The 20,279-nt window shown below is 46.8% G+C and overlaps 1 protein-coding gene across 1 annotated transcript in view; it reads right to left on the bottom strand.

The window, feature by feature from the left end:
- Positions 1 to 18: 18 nt before the first annotated feature.
- Positions 19 to 20,279, bottom strand: part of LOC122378575 (thioredoxin domain-containing protein 17-like) — a 31,622-nt gene continuing 11,361 nt past the window's right edge. Inside the window, exons 3-4 of the mRNA XM_043359808.1 lie at positions 910 to 991; positions 19 to 594 (exon numbers count right to left, since the gene is read on the bottom strand). Coding sequence (XP_043215743.1) covers positions 447 to 594; positions 910 to 991 — 230 coding nt within the window. The 3' untranslated portion in view covers positions 19 to 446. The remainder of the gene's footprint in view (positions 595 to 909; positions 992 to 20,279) is intronic.

The raw sequence follows: 20,279 nt of genomic DNA, 5'->3' as shown, positions 1-20,279 counted from the left end.
AGAAGTGAAAAAACGAAATATGATTTCAGTGGCATGTATTTGGAATATAACTATCACATATTGTTGTAACAGTTCAATAGCGAAGCATATCCACGCCTATTCGTCTTAAAATTCACTTGAAGTGCACACTTACAGCACTCAATTGTTGATCTTTGTCAGAGCCAATATGGCATGATGGGTTCCAGCATAGCTGGGGATCAAGTGTCCAACTTTGGAACAAATCACCATCGCGTATCGTAGCGATCTTTGGGACGAGCAGGGTGACGATTGGAAGGGAACCAGGCGAGGCCGATCAGCTTATTAGGCAGCAGCCACCTAGCTGAACACAGCACGCACACAGCTCCGACCCTGCGAGCTGTCCCGTCCTCGCTCTGGCCTTGGGTCACCATCCACCTGTCCCTGAGGACACTGACCGTACAGTCGGCCCCAGATCTTCCCCAGCCCGCTCACTCAGAGAGCAGCATCTCAACGAGATCAGCCTTCATCAGCTGGTCCTCTGCCAGCCGTTCCGCGGTACCCAGCTTCATCAGCGTCGGCACCGACTTGAGCCGGGTGCGCTCGTCGGTACGGAAAACGCAGTTGGGGTCCTTCCAGCTGGACGACGGAGGGGAGGAGGGAACTCGTCAGAGGGGGTGGAGTGGGCTGTGGGCGACTTGAATGATTGGCACTAGTGAAATGCAAGTGTTTTGTCAGTGAGCCGGCGTAATTTAAATATCGGTGAACCATAAAGGGCATGAAACTTTACAGCTCGTTCTTCGCTCATATACCGAAATGCCGATCTCGAGCGCGATGGAACTCGATTTCCAATACAAGACGTAATGATTAGCAGCTGTCCCGTATTTACAACCCATCATGTCTCCATCAAACAACACACTTCAACAAGGCCGCCCTTCCCTCCCCGCTACTCACAAGTCTCGCGGCCCGACGGACACATGCACGAAGACGGCATCTTCCGGCGCAGAGGCGAGTGCCTTCTCAATCACCGGCTCGGCTACAAAGGGAAATCAGAAAGGACGTGTCAGAACTCAGGTTCTTGAAACACCGATCAGTGGACAAAACCTAATAGGGAGTAGTCACTAACATTACAGTTGGATAGAGCATAACAGGAAGACATCATATCTGTAGAGTTTCCGCTCCTAACTACATGGACGCTGCTGCATAACTGCTGTCCCCTGACACTGCAAAACGACGAAGACAGTGCGGACACCATGGCTCACTGGCAAAACGTACATCGAGCTACACATATGTTTGCTGTAAAGACATAAGACATAGACGTGTTATGGGCTGATCATTGTTCGCCATTGCAGTGGGCAACAGCGTCACCACTCACCGTCGTCCGTCACCACTAACGCAGTCGGCATGCACAGGCTTATTGCTGAACTGTGACGAAGTAAATCATATGTTTAACATTAAAATGACCTTCCTTTGTACCCAGTCATTAATAAGAAGCATTGCGCTGGAAACTGAGGAAAACACAATTAAAGAAGTATCTTATCCGATCATGCCTTACCAAATCGCTATTTTAGGTACAGAAACTATCATTTCACGTCTTGCTTACACCGAATTTATCAATGCTTTGAACAAAAGATCATCCGATAATTCAGGTGAGACTCCAATAGAACGTAAATGGCGAAGGGATGTAGGTTGCATGGATAAGGGTACCTTATGGGATATTCGTAGTTCGACCTTAAACACATAGGGGAGAGTGGGGTAATTTGGCCGGTGGTGTAAATTGGCCGCCCCCACCTGTACGAAAGCTGATAAAAGTGAATGAAATAACTTTAGTCTCTATTCATTTGTCATCGTCAGAACATACTCCAGAACAAATGTCAAAACTTTCCCCCTCTTAGTTTTATTCAAATTTAATAAAACGTGAATTTCGTCAAAAAATGATAACTTTTACTTCCGTTTAAAAATTTGTATAACATGTAGTATTTGGGCTGTAAACGAATTCCAACATTATAGCGCCATTCTTGAGGGTGTTCAGCGGTTCCCAGAGCAATTTCATCTAGTTCTGTACAGCCATGACGACTTTATAGACAAAAATTTTCAGAATGGCAATGTGGGGTTATTTGGCCGGGACTAGCGGGGCAACTTGGTCGGTGCGCTCAGAGTCACTATGCTGGGACGGCCAAGTTGTCATGGTCAATTATACCATAAAGGACATAATTCATAACCAACTTTGACTACCTTGATGCCATATTTCCTACTGGACAGCTGTAAGGGCATGTGACGTCATCAAAGGTTACCTAACGCTTTTTTTGCTAATAAATACTTACAGAAAAAATACAGCCGCGCAAATGGTCTCATTGTGTTCAGCTCGTCAAGGCGCATCGAATGATATACATGATGACCTTGAACTCACGTAACCTTCAGGTCAAGCGACCTGAGGTAACGTGACCTGAAGCCAACCTTTGACCTTGACCTCTCGAGGTCAACACATACATGTTTCGATGCGGAATAACGAGAGAATTACGATGGTACTTTTAGTTTTGGCCTTGCTTGATTACTTCAAAAGCTATTCGTAAAAAAACTGTCATCGCATCTAAAGCCGCTATTTTGACTATTTTCGATCCCTGTGACCGCTGAGTCAGCCTCCAAAATGCTTCAAATGCGTCGTAGGACATGCGTCATTGCTGAATGTGAAGCTGACTCGCCTATAACAAAAATCATGGCCTGAAACTAACACCGGCCAAATTGCCCCACACCCCCGGCCAAATAACCCTGCTAGTGGGGCAATTTGGCCGCTTTGCAGACCTTTGTAATACGTCACAATTTCAATATAAGTAGTTACTCTATCATTTCAAGTTTACTGTCCAGGAAAGTAAAATGTATGCCACACCTGGCAGCGTTGAGAAAATGCAGAAATGTGTTGTCGATTTTTAGTTACATCGTTTTCTAAAAAAGCGGCCAGATTACCCCACTCTCCCCTGCATACATACAAGCCTTCCATTATCGCATAGTTACTCGTACAATAGCAACCAATACATTTTTGTTTCGAATAGGAAGATCAGAAACTCCTTCATGTACGGCTCTCCAGTAAAAGTCTTGTTGGTTTTGCTTTTTCGGACATATCTGGTCCTATATAATGTTCAAATGCATAAGTATCAACCCGAATTATGTGTATGCACATTTACCACGAGAATGTGAAATTGCATCGTTGTATGCCAAATACTTTCCGAGATATTCACCAAAAACCTCATTTTCTGCCGTTTGGGGTATTCTGGCCGCAATCTTCCTGGGATCGCCTATGACATCAGTAGAGCCATCTAACGAGAGGAACGCAGAAACACAGAATCATGAATGAATCGAGCGCGTAGTAAACGGTGTATGAAAGGGAGACTCGGCAGAGGCTATCCAGGTGGCCGGCGCGCGGCGCGCCCTTAGGCATCGGCCGACCCTTCGGACCGCGTGGGGTCAGAGGTCGCGCTCGGGAAGTCTCGGCTCTGGGTTTAAGCGCTGTGCAGTCAGGAAGGGAGGATAGGATAGCGCTAGCCCGACTGACTAGTGTCTCGGCTGATTCGTGTGGGGTGAAGGGAGCACAGAACGGGATGGTGGCTAGTGATGGATGATGGGATGGTGGTTAGGCTAGTGCGTACTGCGTAGAACGTAGCTGAACAATTGAACATGCATTGTTTTTTCATGGCAAACAACATGCAGCATAATGTGCGGGATTATGCCAGAACTCATACAAAAGGGTAATAATATTTCGGCCGAGGGAGTGGATCAGTGCCATGACAAAGCATGACGATGCTGCCAAAATCGGGATGCTTTTTTTGCCCCCATTTTTTACCCCTAACATGCAGCGCTTGATCCGAACTTAGAGGTCCCCGACTGACCTTAGACCTTAAAATCGCACCCGTCCGGTGCGCCACCTTTTCTTCAGGGGCGCTCTTCTTGGTTGTATCTGTTCTTACCAATAACTAAAGCAAATCGAATGTATAATAAAAAAGGCATACCTCGAACACAGTTTTATTCACACCCGCTCGTGTGCATACTTGTTTTGACCTATACCTTCTCGCATCATAATATCACTTCAGTGCTTAACCCTCAACGGAATTTTGGGTTTTCTGCATATACCCCGGCCGAGGGGGGGGGGGGCGATTACGACCCCTCTCAGTCTTTTTGCCCCTAATTGAGCTAGCGCCTTGCGGATAAAACTGAGCGCGTGCGTCATATGAAATGCAGCAACTGGTACCCGAGTTGAATGTCTCGGGTCAACCGATAAACTCTGAGGTCAGCTCAAAGTCGCGGGATCGGTTTTTGGTAAACAACTTCACCACTTAAGTGCAGTTACAGAGCCAACATTATGGCACCATCGAGTTTTGCATGCTCAACTTCAAGCGCGTCGAATAGTATACGCTTTGTTTTCGTTGAGGTCAATTTAAGGCATGTTCACATCAGGTCATGGTCAGGGCAGAGCCACTCAGGCCACGAAGCTGGCCCAAGGAAGTCATATATGTAGCTTCTTCGATTCGGTAGGTCCTCACAAGTCCACTGGTGGCTTCCCGACTCGCTAGCTCAATTTGATCGGGACTTTTTGGTGAAAACTCCTGTGACCTTAGTGACGTTATAATGATAAATGAAGTCGCCTAACTTTAAGAATGGAAAAGTGAATGCTGGGGCTTGCAAAGATTGTATAAAATCGCGAATTAATGCGCTTGAGACAGCTTTAGATGGCTCCTGGCGCCAAAATAACAGCTTTCATATTTCCCAACTGATTGATAATCGTGAGGTTGCGTGTCCGACCTGACTTCAGGTCACTCTTAAGAAAAATACGAGATAGCTACATACAAGTTGTGAGGCCTCTGTGAGATAGTACTAGATCATATACTCGTAAGCTTCATTCCCCGTTGAAAAGTCCCCTGGCACGAAGGGCGCTGCGACGTCGCGACATTTTGGGACCTTACAGAGGTTCACTTTTGACGTCATTGGTCAACGGCCTGACCTTAACCTTCGCACCTGTAGGAGGGTGTCGAACAGCCCTCCTACCCTCAGTTTTTCGCAAATAACTCGCGCAAAAAGCGGCTGATTGCGACGACACTTTCAGTATCCTCGAGTTAATCAATATTACGCCTACCCTGGCTGTAATTTATATGACCCTGACTCAAAAGACCTTTGACTTGTGATTTGTTTTCCGAAACCATGTTTGGCCGGAATCGCGTTTTGGCGTATTTCGCGTAGAGCGCGTTTTATTGTCTTTTTGTGGCTTTAAGCGATCAAACATGTGAAAGGATGTTGATCCCATGGATTCTAGTGGGTATATCAAGGTCACGTGAAGGTCAGTCAGGTCACTGATCTTTGATGACCTTTGTTCACTCTTTCGAGTTCTACATGTTTCTCGGGGTAGATTTTGGAGTTGATTTCGCATTTAGAAACCGTTTGAACATTTAAGAAGTAGTTTTGGTTCCCTCGTAACATGTGACCTGATGCACGAAAACATCATCTGTGATCAAAACTAACTTGAAATTCGTGATCAGCACCCCGCAAAACCCTATAACAGCTTCACTTTACGAAGCTCTAACAGGTCCCGATTCCCCGACTTTTGAGTTATATTGACCTGTCAACCAATGACCTAGGACCTTGAAAGTGGGTATCATCGGCCTCCTCTCGTCACGGGCAACACGCTCTTTTTCCGCGAAGCGTTAGCTCGATCAAGGGCTGAACGGCAAAGGGGTCCAATGGATCCTCCTCCCCCCCCCCCCCTTACGATAGACGCTGGCAAAACACCAATATGGGCGAGGGTGAAAATACAGCTGCTGTCATAAAAATTCAGCTTGAATCAAAGGTCAGGCTTGCCAAATTTCAGCTTTCGCAGCTATCAACAAAAATAAACATGTGGAGGCGGCACCCGCCTCCCCGCCCCCCCCCCCCCCCCCCCCTCCTCTCGGCCACTGCCAGCGAGGTTTTAAGCGTATCATACACGTTACAAGGCATCATATATCAAGATGACACACCCCAGCAGCCATATGCACTGAACAAAAACTTATTACCCACGCTAGTCTATCGGCACCATAGCACATGGTCGAGACTGTCGTCAGCCACGGACGCGCACTCGACCAACCCTCTGAGCCCGTTGACTGCGGGTGACCTTGACATGTCAAGCCTGATCGGCGGCCGGCCGCTGTCGTGCGTCGTTACACGCGGAGGGGAGGGAGACACAAAGCTCTGCGTTATAGTTGACCTCTGACCTTTCCCTGCGCCCTGGTCACTGACCCCGCTCCATGTCGCTGGGCGGTGGAAACCGGTTCTAGCCTCTACACATGCCACCATTCTAACCCTCCCCTCCCCACGCTACTACGCGGCGTGGAGTACGCTCGTGCGTAACTGGGCGGAGCAAGGGGTCACGCGATACAGGGGCGGAACTGGTTGCCCTCCCGCTCGCCGAGCGACCTACGACTAATACCCTGGAGAACCGTACAGCCCTCTGCTCACTGCGTGGTAGGTATACGTTACACACAGCAATATCGACCTACGTTCTTACTTAAAGCGACGGAGATGCATAATGATACTCTGGAAATGTCCACAACAACTTTTTGCACCCGTCCTAAAAGTGGCACGTTTGAAAGCTCCGCATATTTCCAGATATCAGGGAAAATGTTAATTTTCAGCTATTTGCTCTGCCCCGAATCAGATTGAGCCTGACTGCGCCACTTCCAATGGGAAAGTCCAAATTGAGCCTGGCGAGGGGAGGTCGGAGTTTTACGCACGCTGCCCAGATACGCACGTTTGTTGTGATAGCTCGCACTGCCTGGGTAGAGGCTATTCACTACGGCTGATAGGGGAGGGGAGCCCTCGGGTATCCAGCGGTAGGTCAAAGTTCACAGAAACTGGCCGCCGGGGCACAATGATGGTCACCTGGGCTGCGGACCACAGCTAGACTTCGGACCTCTCCCCATCCCCTACCCCAGTCGACCCGAGACGGGTCACGGCGTGCCCTCGGGGTCGACAGGGTGTGTGTGGGGCGCCAGCGGTACGGCCAGCGGTTGGTGTTTTTGAGGTGGTGTCTGCGGATTATGAGCTAACGGGCGAAGCAAAGTATTTTCACTAAAACGGAAAAAAATCTTAGTATGAGGGGCCCGACCTGTAACGATTTTGAGAGGTTTATATAAAAGTGGCTGATTGACCTGCGGTCTGTTTTTTTTCTTTTTTTGCTGGGCAGCCTAATATCCCTTCTAGGCCGTAATTAACTTCTATTGACAGGGCTGCGGAGTCGATGAATTTTTTAGGACTGACTCTGACTCTGGCTCCGCAGACCTGGCAGGGCCGAGGAGGCGGCAGATTTTCGGTGACTCCGACTCCGCGGTCTCGGTTTCCAAAATCGACTCCGACTCCGACTGCGACTCCGGTCACAGCTGTCGACTCCAACCGATTCCGACTTCGGTTTCGACTCCCACTCCGACTCCGCAGCCCTGTATATTTATAAATCTAAAGGCGTCTGTCGTGGCACGTGCCATGTGAAAAGTTAAGGGTGCTCAAATTCTTTTCCTTAAGTATAGCGCTTTCGAAAGACCTATAGTAAAGGTCTTTCAAAAGGATATAGATTATAAGATATCTTACCAGCGCTGGGGAAAGGGGGTTGGGGGGTTGGACGTATCCTGCGTTTTTCGCAGATATTAAGTAAAAAAAAAACGGCAGCGCAGAGCAAAACTGTTTTCGGCACACCTCTTAATGCAGGTTTCCCGCACATGCTGTGAAAGTTTCAAGCCCATGCCTCTCAAGGTCAGGTCACCAGGTAGGTCACGTTAAGTGACCTCGCCTCAGAAAAAAATTAAAATGCTCGTCATAGCCACATTGACTGAACGATCGCCTTGAAACTATGAGCGATTGATAAGAGCGATGTGCATTAAATGTTAATTTCGTAATTTTGATACCGCTGAGCTAAGTTCAGGACAATCTGCGACCTCTCTATTTTTGGTCAGTTGGAGAAAATTGAAATACGTATTACAAGACAAACGGTATTCTAAACACTCTCAAATATCATGACACCAGTAAACTTGACACACTGAATAAGTCAATAGCACATGGGAACCTTACTTATGTCCCCGAGGTCATCGCACGTCATGAAAAGTCCCCGGCGGTTTTTGCCTTTGATTAGAGCGATGAAAACATCTTCGATGTGCTTAGGTCGACGATGCGCATTGCCTGATGCGCAACATGACCTTTCCGGACAGGTCATGACCTTGAACTTGTTCGTTCTTTGCTTGAGTCAAAAGTGTTTAAAGGTAGTGTGCCACCTTTGAAAGATTTCCCGTTTTATTTTTCCTAGGATAAGAAGCTTCTGTTTTTACCTAATATCGCAAAAAAATCAAAAATGGGCCTGGAATAGTGCCTTTTTCGCCTAAAAGTTTATCGGTTTTTAGATATGTATAACAACTGTAGTGGGCTCACCTGCAAACAGGCGTCGGGCAACAATCGCGAATGCGGCGCACTTGTGACAATAAGCAAAGGTCATTATAGTTTTACGACCATACGACGTACGGGAATGAGTTATCAGCTGTCTAATCGTAGACAACACAATGTCGAGCCTTAAACTGTAAGCCTGTATTGGTATTGTTTCTTAAATTTGGCTGTCGAACATTAATTTGTGGTTTGAAATATGATTTTATGTAAAATAATTGATATGAAACAGCCGTCTCTTAAGTTATGACCCCATTACACCACACGCAAGTGGCAGAAATGACAATGATCAGCTGACGCATTTTTCTTGGCCGAAGTCAGAGCGCGCGGCCCGACGCACCACGCGTATTTGGAAATTCCGACCTCGACGAGCATCAGAAGCCACCTAACAGGCGTGTTCGAAACCGCAGGAGATGATGATGAACGGGTTTATCGAAACTTGATTGGATGAGCCTATCGGTAATAGCGATTTTAGTGTGTGCATTTATTGTTCATAGTGGTGTGAAATGTGGTTGGGGTACGACCGACAACCCGTCGGGGCGAATTTCGCACTGGGGTACTCAAAATTTGAAGAATTTAAGACGTTTCCATAAGTTTTGAAGGTATGGATAAGTTCTAAAAATACGGTTCTCCTTATCCGGGTCATTAACTCCATATGGTCCAAGAAAGCTGGCACACTACCTTTAAAGGTCTATCGAACGCGCTTTTCTACGGCACTGCATCAATATTGGTTCATTTGAGTTATGCGCCGGTGTTTCAGAAAATGTTTAAATATGCACCACTTCACCTTTGTTGACATCTGGTGACCTAACCGTTAACCTGACCTATAAACTGATCGAATTATTTTCGTCTTGATTTTGAACGTTGTTTCAAATGTCGCTTACCGTGTGTTGCTACGTGGCCCATAGACTGAGTTAACCCTCGCCCGTATTGTTGTTTAGCCAGCCACGAACGTATAGGGGAGGAGGGGGGGGGGGGTTCGTTGGATACCCCTTGCCGTTTGGCCTCTGATGGACTTAGAGCTTCGCGGACAAAACGAGCGTGTTGTTGGTGACGAGAGGAAACAAAAAATGTCTATTTTTAAGGTCCTAGATCATAAGTTGACCTTCCAGGTCAGGTCAATGACCCAAAAATCGGAACAATGGAAACTGTTAGAACGTCGTAAAGTGTGGCTGCTAGGTTTTTTTCGGGGTGCTAATCACAAATATCATTTAAGGTTTGATCAAACATGATGTCTTCACGCATTTAGGCCAGGTCGGGTCAGGTCAGGTCAGGTCAACCAGTAGGTTCTTGCCGGGTATCTATAGTTGGTGTCAACTGCCACTCACAGCTCCGCAACATGTTACAAAGGCACCAAAACTGCTTCTTAAATGTTCAAATGGATGCTAAATTCTAAATGAGCTCCAAAAACTGTCCTAGACACGTGTAAAACTCGAAAAGTGAATCAAGGTCACCGAAGTTCAATGACCTAACCTGAGTTTCACGTGACCTTGACACCAACCTTGACACCAACCTGTAATGGCCCTTTCACACGTAGCAACTTTTCAGTCGCCGGCGACAGCAGCAGTCGCCGGCGACCGCCAGCGACCGCCAGCCAACGATCGTGTGTGACGTAGGTATGACGTAAGCAAGTCGGTGGCGATCGCCGGGCCACGGCCGGGCAATCGCCAGCAACTGGTGACGTCAGATCCGCGTCACAGGCCAGTCGCCGGCGACTCTTCTCGAGCAGCGGACGCCGCCATGACAGTTTTGTCCTTGGTGAGTGGTTTAGGTGATTTGTGATGCATTTTTGGTTGGTGTGGCTACCTTAAATTTGTTGCACAGTAGCATAGGGATTATTATCTTGTAGTTTGCCTGTCGTGAAGCTGTTGTGACTTGAATTTAAGCTTGATTCGACAATATTGGAGGGTTTATGTCATTTGTGGCGCACTTGCCCATGATCACCCATGATTTTTATTTGTGATAAATATGTATTTTTTCATCAAAATTGAATATTTTAATGACATTGAAATTGACACTAGTTTCATAAGGTAATGAAAACTTGCTTGTTGTGTCACAAGAACATGGTTTACATTCAGTATCAGTGCCCGGCTTGAGGACAAAGTGCCTACCCATCAGTCAGCTATTTGCCTACGTATTCGTGCGCCACAAGGAAATATTTGATAGCAACAAAATATTATATTGCTGCTCATTAATTAGCATGATCAAAATCAAACAGGTAGCTTTGCAATTTTGTTATTGTTTCTGCTGGGGTTTTCCTTGGTACCATGGATAAACAACCCAGGCCAAACTTAATCCGCATTGGGTTCACATGTGTGTGCGTGCTCTGATAATCCATGGCCATATTAGTTATTAGTACATAAATAATTGCATTATGCAACAGTAGGTGGTAGGTATGTCATGTATTTTGGCAAGGTATTAGGTGGTATGTATTTTGGCCCTGGAGCTGTTTCCTATTCATTGCAGCAATGCTGCCGTCATGGCTTATGTGTACCATGCGCACACAAGCTCCACCAATGTAAAAATGCCGTTTTCACACAAAACTCAGAATTGGAGGAAGGTAGAGCAGACCAAGAATAAGCGGGCATTTGCTGCAGTGTGGAAAAAGTCACTAGAGGCTTGATACTTTTTTACATGCAGCAGCCTGGAGATGTCCACAGAGGCATGCCTGAGGATGTCCACAGAGGTGGATCCAGGCAATAGTTTTTACAATCTTCTCCCCTTGTGCCCGCTGTGTGTTGTGCTGACTGCTTGTCCCCCTTCTGGTGGTGCCTAGACTTGCCTCTGCATATCTCCCCAGGCTGCTGCATAATGTCTAAAAAAAACCCTCAAGCCTCTAGTGACTTAAATCACTCCAGTCTCTACAGCATATGCCCACTCATGCTACAGCTGCCTTAATAATACCAAAATTAGTAACAATGGTCTCATAACCATATTCAGTAGGAAATGAATTACCTAGAAAATTATATTAAAAAATACACTTGCTTTCAAAAAGAATGAGCACTGCTAAAATGCTATTATTTCAAATAATGCTAGGTTTCTGAACCACAAATTCCAATTCTGTGTCACTGAATACTGATTGCCAATTGTACAAGACAAAAAGCATCAAAAATGCTACATCAAGGATAATGATGCTAAGATAGTTCTCATTTTAGCCTGAAGTGTAAAAACCAAACCTAACCTGATTTGGGTATTTGGGTAGTTTTTATGATGCTAAGCAATAGCCTATCCCAGGCTTCCTAATTTGCAGAGCTTTTGGTTAAAAAAATGATTTTTAAAAATGTATTTGAAGTATGTTCTGACATGTCCGCCCTCTGTGCCTGGCAGACAAGTCACAGCGTTACCTGATGAGTCAAGAGGTTCTGTACCTGATGTACCTGATCAAGAGTACCTGATGATTCTGCAACACCACCTGATGGCCAACTCGACGGCATTGCTGACCCGAAAAGGAGTCTAGCAGCTGAATGTTCAACTTCTGCCACTGCACTGTTGACTCTGCCTAGAGACAGCATCTGCACCACGGCCCACAGACGATCTTCCGTGGGACGGTGTGCTGCGCACCAGTCACCACACTGACGGCGTTCACCTGTGTGCTGCACAACTTTCTGTGAGGTCAGGAGATCGACACTGACGGCCCCGGACGGTGTGCTCTGATTGCGCCGAGTGTGCTCCCTCGTGTCCGGGCCTTGATGCCAATACCGCACGCGAGGCGGCGCGCGTCCGCCAAGCCCTCACATACTGCGTCCAAGGTGCAGGTGGTGTTCGGTGACAGTGTGCAGCTTCTGCCGGCCCCGTGGACGGCACCGCATGTGACCATGGCATGTGCATTCGATTTTCTGACATAAGTGCAGTGAATTCATTTGTCACTTTGCTTCTGAATGCTGTCGCCGCTCGGTAGGGTCGATTCTGCCAGAGTAAAGAGGTCGCCACGATCGGCGGCGGTGGGCGGTGCGGCAAGCCGGAGCAAGGCACTCAGCAATCAGCTGCCGGGAGGTGGCGGCGGCGGCGGCGGCTGACGACTCGGGCCTCGAAAATCCTGTCGTGTGCGTTGCTGGCTATTATGCGTTGTTGGTGTGCGCTGTTTTGCAAGGCCTTTGGAGCGGCATGTCGAGTTTTGGACGAAGGAGCCTTGGTGTTTTGTTGGTCTATTTTCGATAAAAACGGTCATGAAGAGTGAGCTGTGTCCAGGCTGATTTTAAGATTTCTGTCACAGTATTGTCACCTTTGACCTAGGCTTGTGTCTTCTTGGGTATCGGCATATTGTGCCACCGTCCTTGCCCCGTGTCCGCGCGTGCTGCATTTTTATGTATGGTGTCATATACTGTCACCTCGCCATGTTTAGTGATATCCACTGTGTGGAAAAATGCATTTTGTTATAAGGGGGGGGGGTACACTTGTGTTCCCCAATCCAGCGCTTTAGATAATACAGCATCTGTTTTTGACATAACGAAAGCCTGTGTTTTACCTATGTGGGTGGTAGGCTTCGCCGTTCCTCAGGTCCGTTTCTGGCATTTGAATTTCTGCTACATTTCTAGAATGCCTTTTTTTCTGTTTTTCACATACAAAGCACGGTTCAAATGTGTGACCACAAATCACTGTGATTGTCCCATGCTTACCACCAACCATTCCTTCAATGCTAATGTCGTTACAGCGAAGTTATTCATTTATTGAGAACAGGGTTGTAGTTGAATAAACAAGACAGGTGAGCAAAATCTGCAGCACTCGTAGTCTTGGCTGATGCGTTAGGAAAAATGGAGGAACTGCAAGTACAGGGTTGGGCAGATAAATTGGGACAAAATACATATTTGCATTTAGAACGCCGTAGCTTAGAAATTTGTAAACATAAGCATTTCAAATTTGGATCACATATTGTCACACCAATTTTACACATTTTCACCAAATATGGTCACCGTGGTCCACCTGCATCAGTCCTTATCGGTGCCTGGAATGGCCGCACGCGCGGCGAGATCTCCCGTCTGAAATGGCTCGTAATTGTAGCCAACTGGCACTTCTGAGGCTCACCACAGTCATATGGGGACGTTCGTTAGGCTCACCCGCAAAAACGCCCCAGCAACCAGAACTTGTGTGGGCTGAGGTTTAATGAGGAAGGGGGCATTTTCCCTTGGGTACAGTTTGCGGGATCCTCCGTTTCAGGAGATTTTGTATTTAATTTACTGTATGCCGGGGAGCTGACTCCTCGAAGAGCATCACTCCATGCAGGGTGTTGCTTTCTTTCATCTTGTTGATTCGAACTGCCGGAATAATGGTTAGGTACCCTGTAATGGCGAACCCCCTCCCGGTTCCGTAAAATAAGGGGGCCCCACGTGACCGTTATGGAAGTCACCGAGTGGAATACCATCACCGATGTCTGCTGCATTCTTTTTGGAACTAAGATCACGTCTTCTGGGCTGGTTGCGATGTTACATGGTGTTTGCGGTTGTTCATATGTTCGGTTATGGGGATACCGTCGTCGAAAAAGACCTGCACGTGCTTGCTCGCTTCTCCAAGCCCTTCAAGAGGAAACAATTTTTTTTTTAACGTCACTGCTGCTTCAACATCTATGTTGACAGGTTGATATGCATCAATGCATAAGAGTACATGTTTGAGGTTCTGGTATATCGCTTTCTCATGGTGCGGCTACCTTCGTTGTAAGCTCGCGCCACTGTTTTCGCGAGGATCCTCTGATTTAACTGAATTTTGCCTTTTAGCCCCCCTGGAGAACCGGGGGAGCGGCCGGTGTCAATGCAATTGGTATGTAAGGATGAGTCAATATCATCTCTTCCTCCAACGTTTACGTCTGTTCGATACACACTACTTTTAGCCATTTGATGGAGCATAATTAGAGTATTGGCACGCATGTGCGCGCGGACTAAGTTGATAGTGGCTTGCTTAAGCCCACGTTCTGTGACCAGCCGACTCAAAATTGCAACGCAACCTGCATAACATGGAAACGTATTCATTAGCCTATATTTATGTTCAAAAATTATCTTTATCACTCAAAAAATAGTCGTTTTAGAGGAAGTTAAAATTTGTCCCAATTTATATGCCCAACCCTGTACACATCACTTTTCAGTTTTATGCTTGAGTGCATTGAATTCCAATGTAGAAGAATCGCAGTTTGATTGTATTTTCATTGATATTATGTATTGTTTCAATAATACTCGTAGATCTAATAAATATTATTCCAATATTACCTAGACGGTAGTTATCATCCTGCAAAACATGTCCAAATATTTAGTACCTTGAATAATGCAGTAAAATAAGCTGCGCCGCTGCATGTATCAGCAGCGCAATATCTGGTGCCAACTCAAGGTCAAGCGGGTCACGTGACAGCTGAGCGGCGGCTGGCTAGAACAGTCGCCGGCGACTTCAAAATGTTGGAAAAATTGAACTTTCTCGGCAACGCCGACAACTCTTCAATGATTGGCTGACACGACTGCTACGTCACACCCCGGCGACTGGTCAGCTGATATCGACAACTGCGGAGTTGCCGGCGACTGACCCCGGTCGCTGGCGATCGCCGGCGACTGACCCCGGTCGCTGGCGATCGCCGGCGACAGTTGCCGTCGCCGGCGACCGGAAAAGTTGCTACGTGTGAAAGGGCCATAACAATCCTGAAAATGGCTTAATTCATTCCCAGTCCCTGTGCTTTAGAACGGCCTGGCCGGGTCGCGCCAGACTGTCTGGGTCGGCTTCTGGCCGAGACATAGCTTCGGGCTATTGACCCGAGTGACCCCGGCCCGCGTCCACCTCCCTGCCCCACCGTGCCGGCCGACTGGCCCGCCGACCGGTTTATGGCCCTTTCACACGTAGCAACTTTTCCGGTCGCCGGCGACGGCAACTGTCGCCGGCGATCGCCAGCGACCGGGGTCAGTCGCCGGCGATCGCCAGCGACCGGGGTCAGTCGCCGGCAACTCCGCAGTTGTCGATATCAGCTGACCAGTCGCCGGGGTGTGACGTAGCAGTCGTGTCAGCCAATCATTGAAGAGTTGTCGGCGTTGCCGAGAAAGTTCAATTTTTCCAACATTTTGAAGTCGCCGGCGACTGTTCTAGCCAGCCGCCGCTCAACTGTCACGTGACCCGCTTGACCTTGAGTTGGCATCAGATATTGCGCTGCTGATACATGCAGCGGCGCAGCTTATTTTACTGCATTATTCAAGGTACTAAATATTTGGACATGTTTTGCAGGATGATAACTACCGTCTAGGTAATATTGGAATAATATTTATTAGATCTATTATTGAAACAATACATAATATCAATGAAAATACAATCAAACTGCAATTCTTCTACATTGGAATTCAATGCACTCAAGCATAAAACTGAAAAGTGATGTGTACTTGCAGTTCCTCCATTTTTCCTAACGCATCAGCCAAGACTACGAGTGCTGCTGATTTTGCTCACCTGTCTTGTTTATTCAACTACAACCCTGTTCTCAATAAATGAATAACTTCGCTGTAACGACATTAGCATTGAAGGAATGGTTGGTGGTAAGCATGGGACAATCACAGTGATTTGTGGTCACACATTTGAACCGTCAACCGTGCTTTGTATGTGAAAAACAAAAAAGGCATTCTAGAAATGTAGCAGAAATTCAAATGCCAGAGACGGACCTGAGGAACGGCGAAGTCTACCACCCACATAAAACACAGGCTTTCATTATGTCAAAAACAGATGCTGTATTATCTAAAGCGCTGGATTGGGGAACACAAGTGTACCCCCCCCCCCCCCCTTATAACAAAATGCATTTTTCCACACAGTGGATATCACTAAACATGGCGAGGTGACAGTATATGACACCATACTACGCGCGACCACATAAAAATGCAGCACGCGCGGACACGGGGCAAGGACGGCGGCACAATATGCCGATACCCAAGAAGACACAAGCCTAGGTCAAAGGTGACAATACTGTGACAGAAATCTTAACATCAGCCTGGACGCAGCTCACTCTTCATGACCGTTTTTATCGAAAATAGACCAACAAAACACCAAGGCTCCTTCGTCCAAAACTCAAAACTCGACATGCCGCTCCAAAGGCATTGCAAAACAGCGCATACCAACAACGCATAATAGCCAGCAACGCACACGACAGGATTTTCGAGGCCCGAGTCGTCAGCCGCCGCCGCCACCTCCCGGCAGCTGATTGCCGATCGTGGCGACCTCTTTACTCTGGCAGAATCGACCCTACCGAGCGGCGACAGCATTTAGAAGCAAAGTGACAAATGAATTCACTGCACTTATGTCAGAAAATCGAATGCACATGCCATGGTCACACGCGGTGCCGTCCACGGGGCCGGCAGAAGCTGCACACTGTCACCGAACACCACCTGCACCTTGGACGCAGTATGTGAGGGCTTGGCGGACGCGCGCCGCCTCGCGTGCGGTATTGGCATCAAGGCCCGGACACGAGGGAGCACACTCGGCGCAATCAGAGCACACCGTCCGGGGCCGTCAGTGTCGATCTCCTGACCTCACAGAAAGTTGTGCAGCACACAGGTGAACGCCGTCAGTGTGGTGACTGGTGCGCAGCACACCGTCCCACGGAAGATCGTCTGTGGGCCGTGGTGCAGATGCTGTCTCTAGGCAGAGTCAACAGTGCAGTGGCAGAAGTTGAACATTCAGCTGCTAGACTCCTTTTCGGGTCAGCAATGCCGTCAAGTTGGCCATCAGGTGGTGTTGATCAGGTACATCAGGTACAGAACCTCTTGACTCATCAGGTAACGCTGTGACTTGTCTGCCAGGCACAGAGGGTGGACATGTCAGAACATACTTCAAATACATTTTTAAAAATCATTTTTTAACCAAAAACTCTGCAAATTAGGAAGCCTGGAATAGGCTATTGCTTAGCATCATAAAAAATACCCAAATACCCAAATCAGGTTAGGCTTGGTTTACCCAAATACCCAAATCAGGTTAGGTTTGGTTTTTTGAACTTCAGGCTAAAATGAGAACTATCTTAGCATCATTATCCTTGATGTAGCATTGTTGACGCTTTTTGTCTTGTACAATTGGCAATCAGTATTCAGTGACACAGAATTGGAATTTGTGGTTCAGAAACCTAGCATTATTTGAAATAATAGCATTTTAGCAGTGCTCATTCTTTTTGAAAGCAAGTGTATTTTTTAATATAATTTTCTAGGTAATTCATTTCCTACTGAATATGGTTATGAGACCATTGTTACTAATTTTGGTATTATTAAGGCAGCTGTAGCATGAGTGGGCATATGCTGTAGAGACTGGAGTGATTAAAGTCACTAGAGACTTGAGGTTTTTTTTTAGACATTATGCAGCAGCCTGGGGAGATATGCAGAGGCAAGTCTAGGCACCACCAGAAGGGGGACAAGCAGTCAGCACAACACACAGCGGGCACAAGGGGAGAAGATTGTAAAAACTATTGCCTGGATCCACCTCTGTGGACATCCTCAGGCATGCCTCTGTGGACATCTCCAGGCTGCTGCATGTAAAAAAGTATCAAGCCTCTAGTGACTTTTTCCACACTGCAGCAAATGCCCGCTTATTCTTGGTCTGCTCTACCTTCCTCCAATTATGAGTTTTGTGTGAAAATGACATTTTTACATTGGTGGAGCTTGTGTGCGCATGGTACACATAAGCCATGCCGGCAGCATTGCTGCAATGAATAGGAAACAGCTTCAGGGCCAAAATACATACCACCTTGCCTACATACCTTGCCAAAATACATGACATACCTACCACCTACTGTGCATAATGCAATTATTTATGTACTAATAAGCCATGGATTATCATTTGCCATGTGAGCACGCACACACATGCGAACCCAATGCGGATCAAGTTTGGCCTGGGTTGTTTATCCATGGTACCAAGGAAAACCAGCAGAAACAATAACAAAATTGCAAAGCTACCTGTTTGATTTTGATCATGCTAATTAATGAGCAGCAATATAATATTTTGTTGCTATCAAATATTTCCTTGTGTCGCACGAATAGGTAGGCAAATAGCTGACTGATGGGTAGGCACTTTGTCCTCAAGGGCACTGATACTGAATGTAAACAATGTTCTTGTGACACAACAAGCAAGTTTTCATTACCTTATGAAACTAGTGTCAATTTCAATGTTATTAAAATATTCAATTTTGATGAAAAAATACATATTTATCACAAATAAAAATCATGGGTGATCATGGGCAAGTGCGCCGCATATGACATAAACCCTCCAATATTGTCGAATCAAGCTTAAATTCAAGTCACAACAGCTTCACGACAGGCAAACTACAAGATAATAATCCCTATGCTACTGTGCAACAAATTTAAGGTAGCCACACCAACCAATTTAAGAAAAAAATGCATCACAAATCACCTAAACCACTCACCAAGGACAAAACTGTCATGGCGCTCGAGAAGAGTCGCCGGCGACTGGCCTGTGACGCGGATCTGACGTCACCAGTTGCTGGCGATTGCCCGGCCGTGGCCCGGCGATCGCCACCGACTTGCTTACGTCATACCTACGTCACACACGATCGTTGGCTGGCGGTCGCTGGCGGTCGCCGGCGACTGCTGCTGTCGCCGGCGACTGAAAAGTTGCTACGTGTGAAAGGGCCATTAGCCTCTGCGCTGGTCACCGACTCATGCCTGTTTACGCACCCTACCCGCGCTACAATTCCGTAGTAAGCGGCTGTCAGCTGAGCTCATTGAAGGCATGGCAGGGACGGTTCTAGGAGGGGGGCAAAAAAACTTAGTCTCAGGACGGAAAATACAGACTTCTGTGTATTGTAGCCACACGGAGAGGTGGGTCTAGTCAACAAGGGGTTTAAACAAAGTCGTGTGATATTGCGCGTCCCTCCGTTAGGACTTCCGCGCACTCGGTAGCAGAGCCTTTGAGATATTGGCCGGTTTCGCTGAAGCAAGTATAACCTACCACGCAGTGAGCAGAGGGCTGTACTTTCTGCAAGTTATCCAATGAAACCTTACTTCATATTTTGTGGGAATGCAATATAGTACAAACCTTTATAAGGCAAGTAATGACATATTTCAAGGATTCATATAATACAACAATTCATTTTAAAGGTAGTGTGCCAGCTTTCTTGGACCGTATGGAGTTAATGGCCCAGATAAGGAGAACCGGATTTTTAGAACTTATCCATACCTTCAAAACTCATGGAAACGTCTTAAATTCTTCAAATTTTGAGTACCCCAGTGCGAAATTCGCCCCGACGGGTTGTCGGTCGTACCCCAACCACATTTCACACCACTATGAACAATAAATGCACACACTGAAATCGCTATTACCGATATGCTCATCCAATCAAGTATCGATAAACACGTTCATCATCATCTCCTGCGGTTTCGAACACGCCTGTTAGGTGGCTTCTGATGCTCGTCGAGGTCGGAATTTCCAAATACGCGTGGTGCGTCGGGCCGCGCGCTCTGACTTCGGCCAAGAAAAATGCGTCAGCTCAGCTGATCATTGTCATTTCTGCCACTTGCGTGTGGTGAAATGGGGTCATAACTTATAAGACGGCTTTTTCATATCAATTATTTTACATAAAATCATATTTCAAACCATAAATAATGTTCGACAGCCAAATAAAAGAAACAATACCAATACGGGCTTACAGTTTAAGGCTCGACATTGTGTTGTCTACGATTAGACAGCTGATAACTCATTCCCGTACGTCGTATGGTCGTAACACTATAATGACCTTTGCTTATTGTCACAAGTGCGCCGCATTCGCGATTGTTGCCCGACGCCTGTTTGCAGGTGAGCCCACTACAGTTGTTATACATATCTAAAAACCGAAAAACTTTTAGGCGAAAAAGGCACTATTCCAGGCCCATTTTTGATTTTTTTTTGCGATATTATGTAAAAACAGAAGCTTCTTATCCTAGGAAAAATAAAAT

Source organism: Amphibalanus amphitrite, unplaced genomic scaffold (assembly GCF_019059575.1).
Source record: "Amphibalanus amphitrite isolate SeventyFive unplaced genomic scaffold, NRLGWU_Aamphi_draft 000061F_arrow, whole genome shotgun sequence".
NCBI classification, from domain to species: Eukaryota; Metazoa; Arthropoda; class Thecostraca; order Balanomorpha; family Balanidae; genus Amphibalanus; species Amphibalanus amphitrite.
This window is presented reverse-complemented; position numbering and strand designations above follow the sequence as displayed.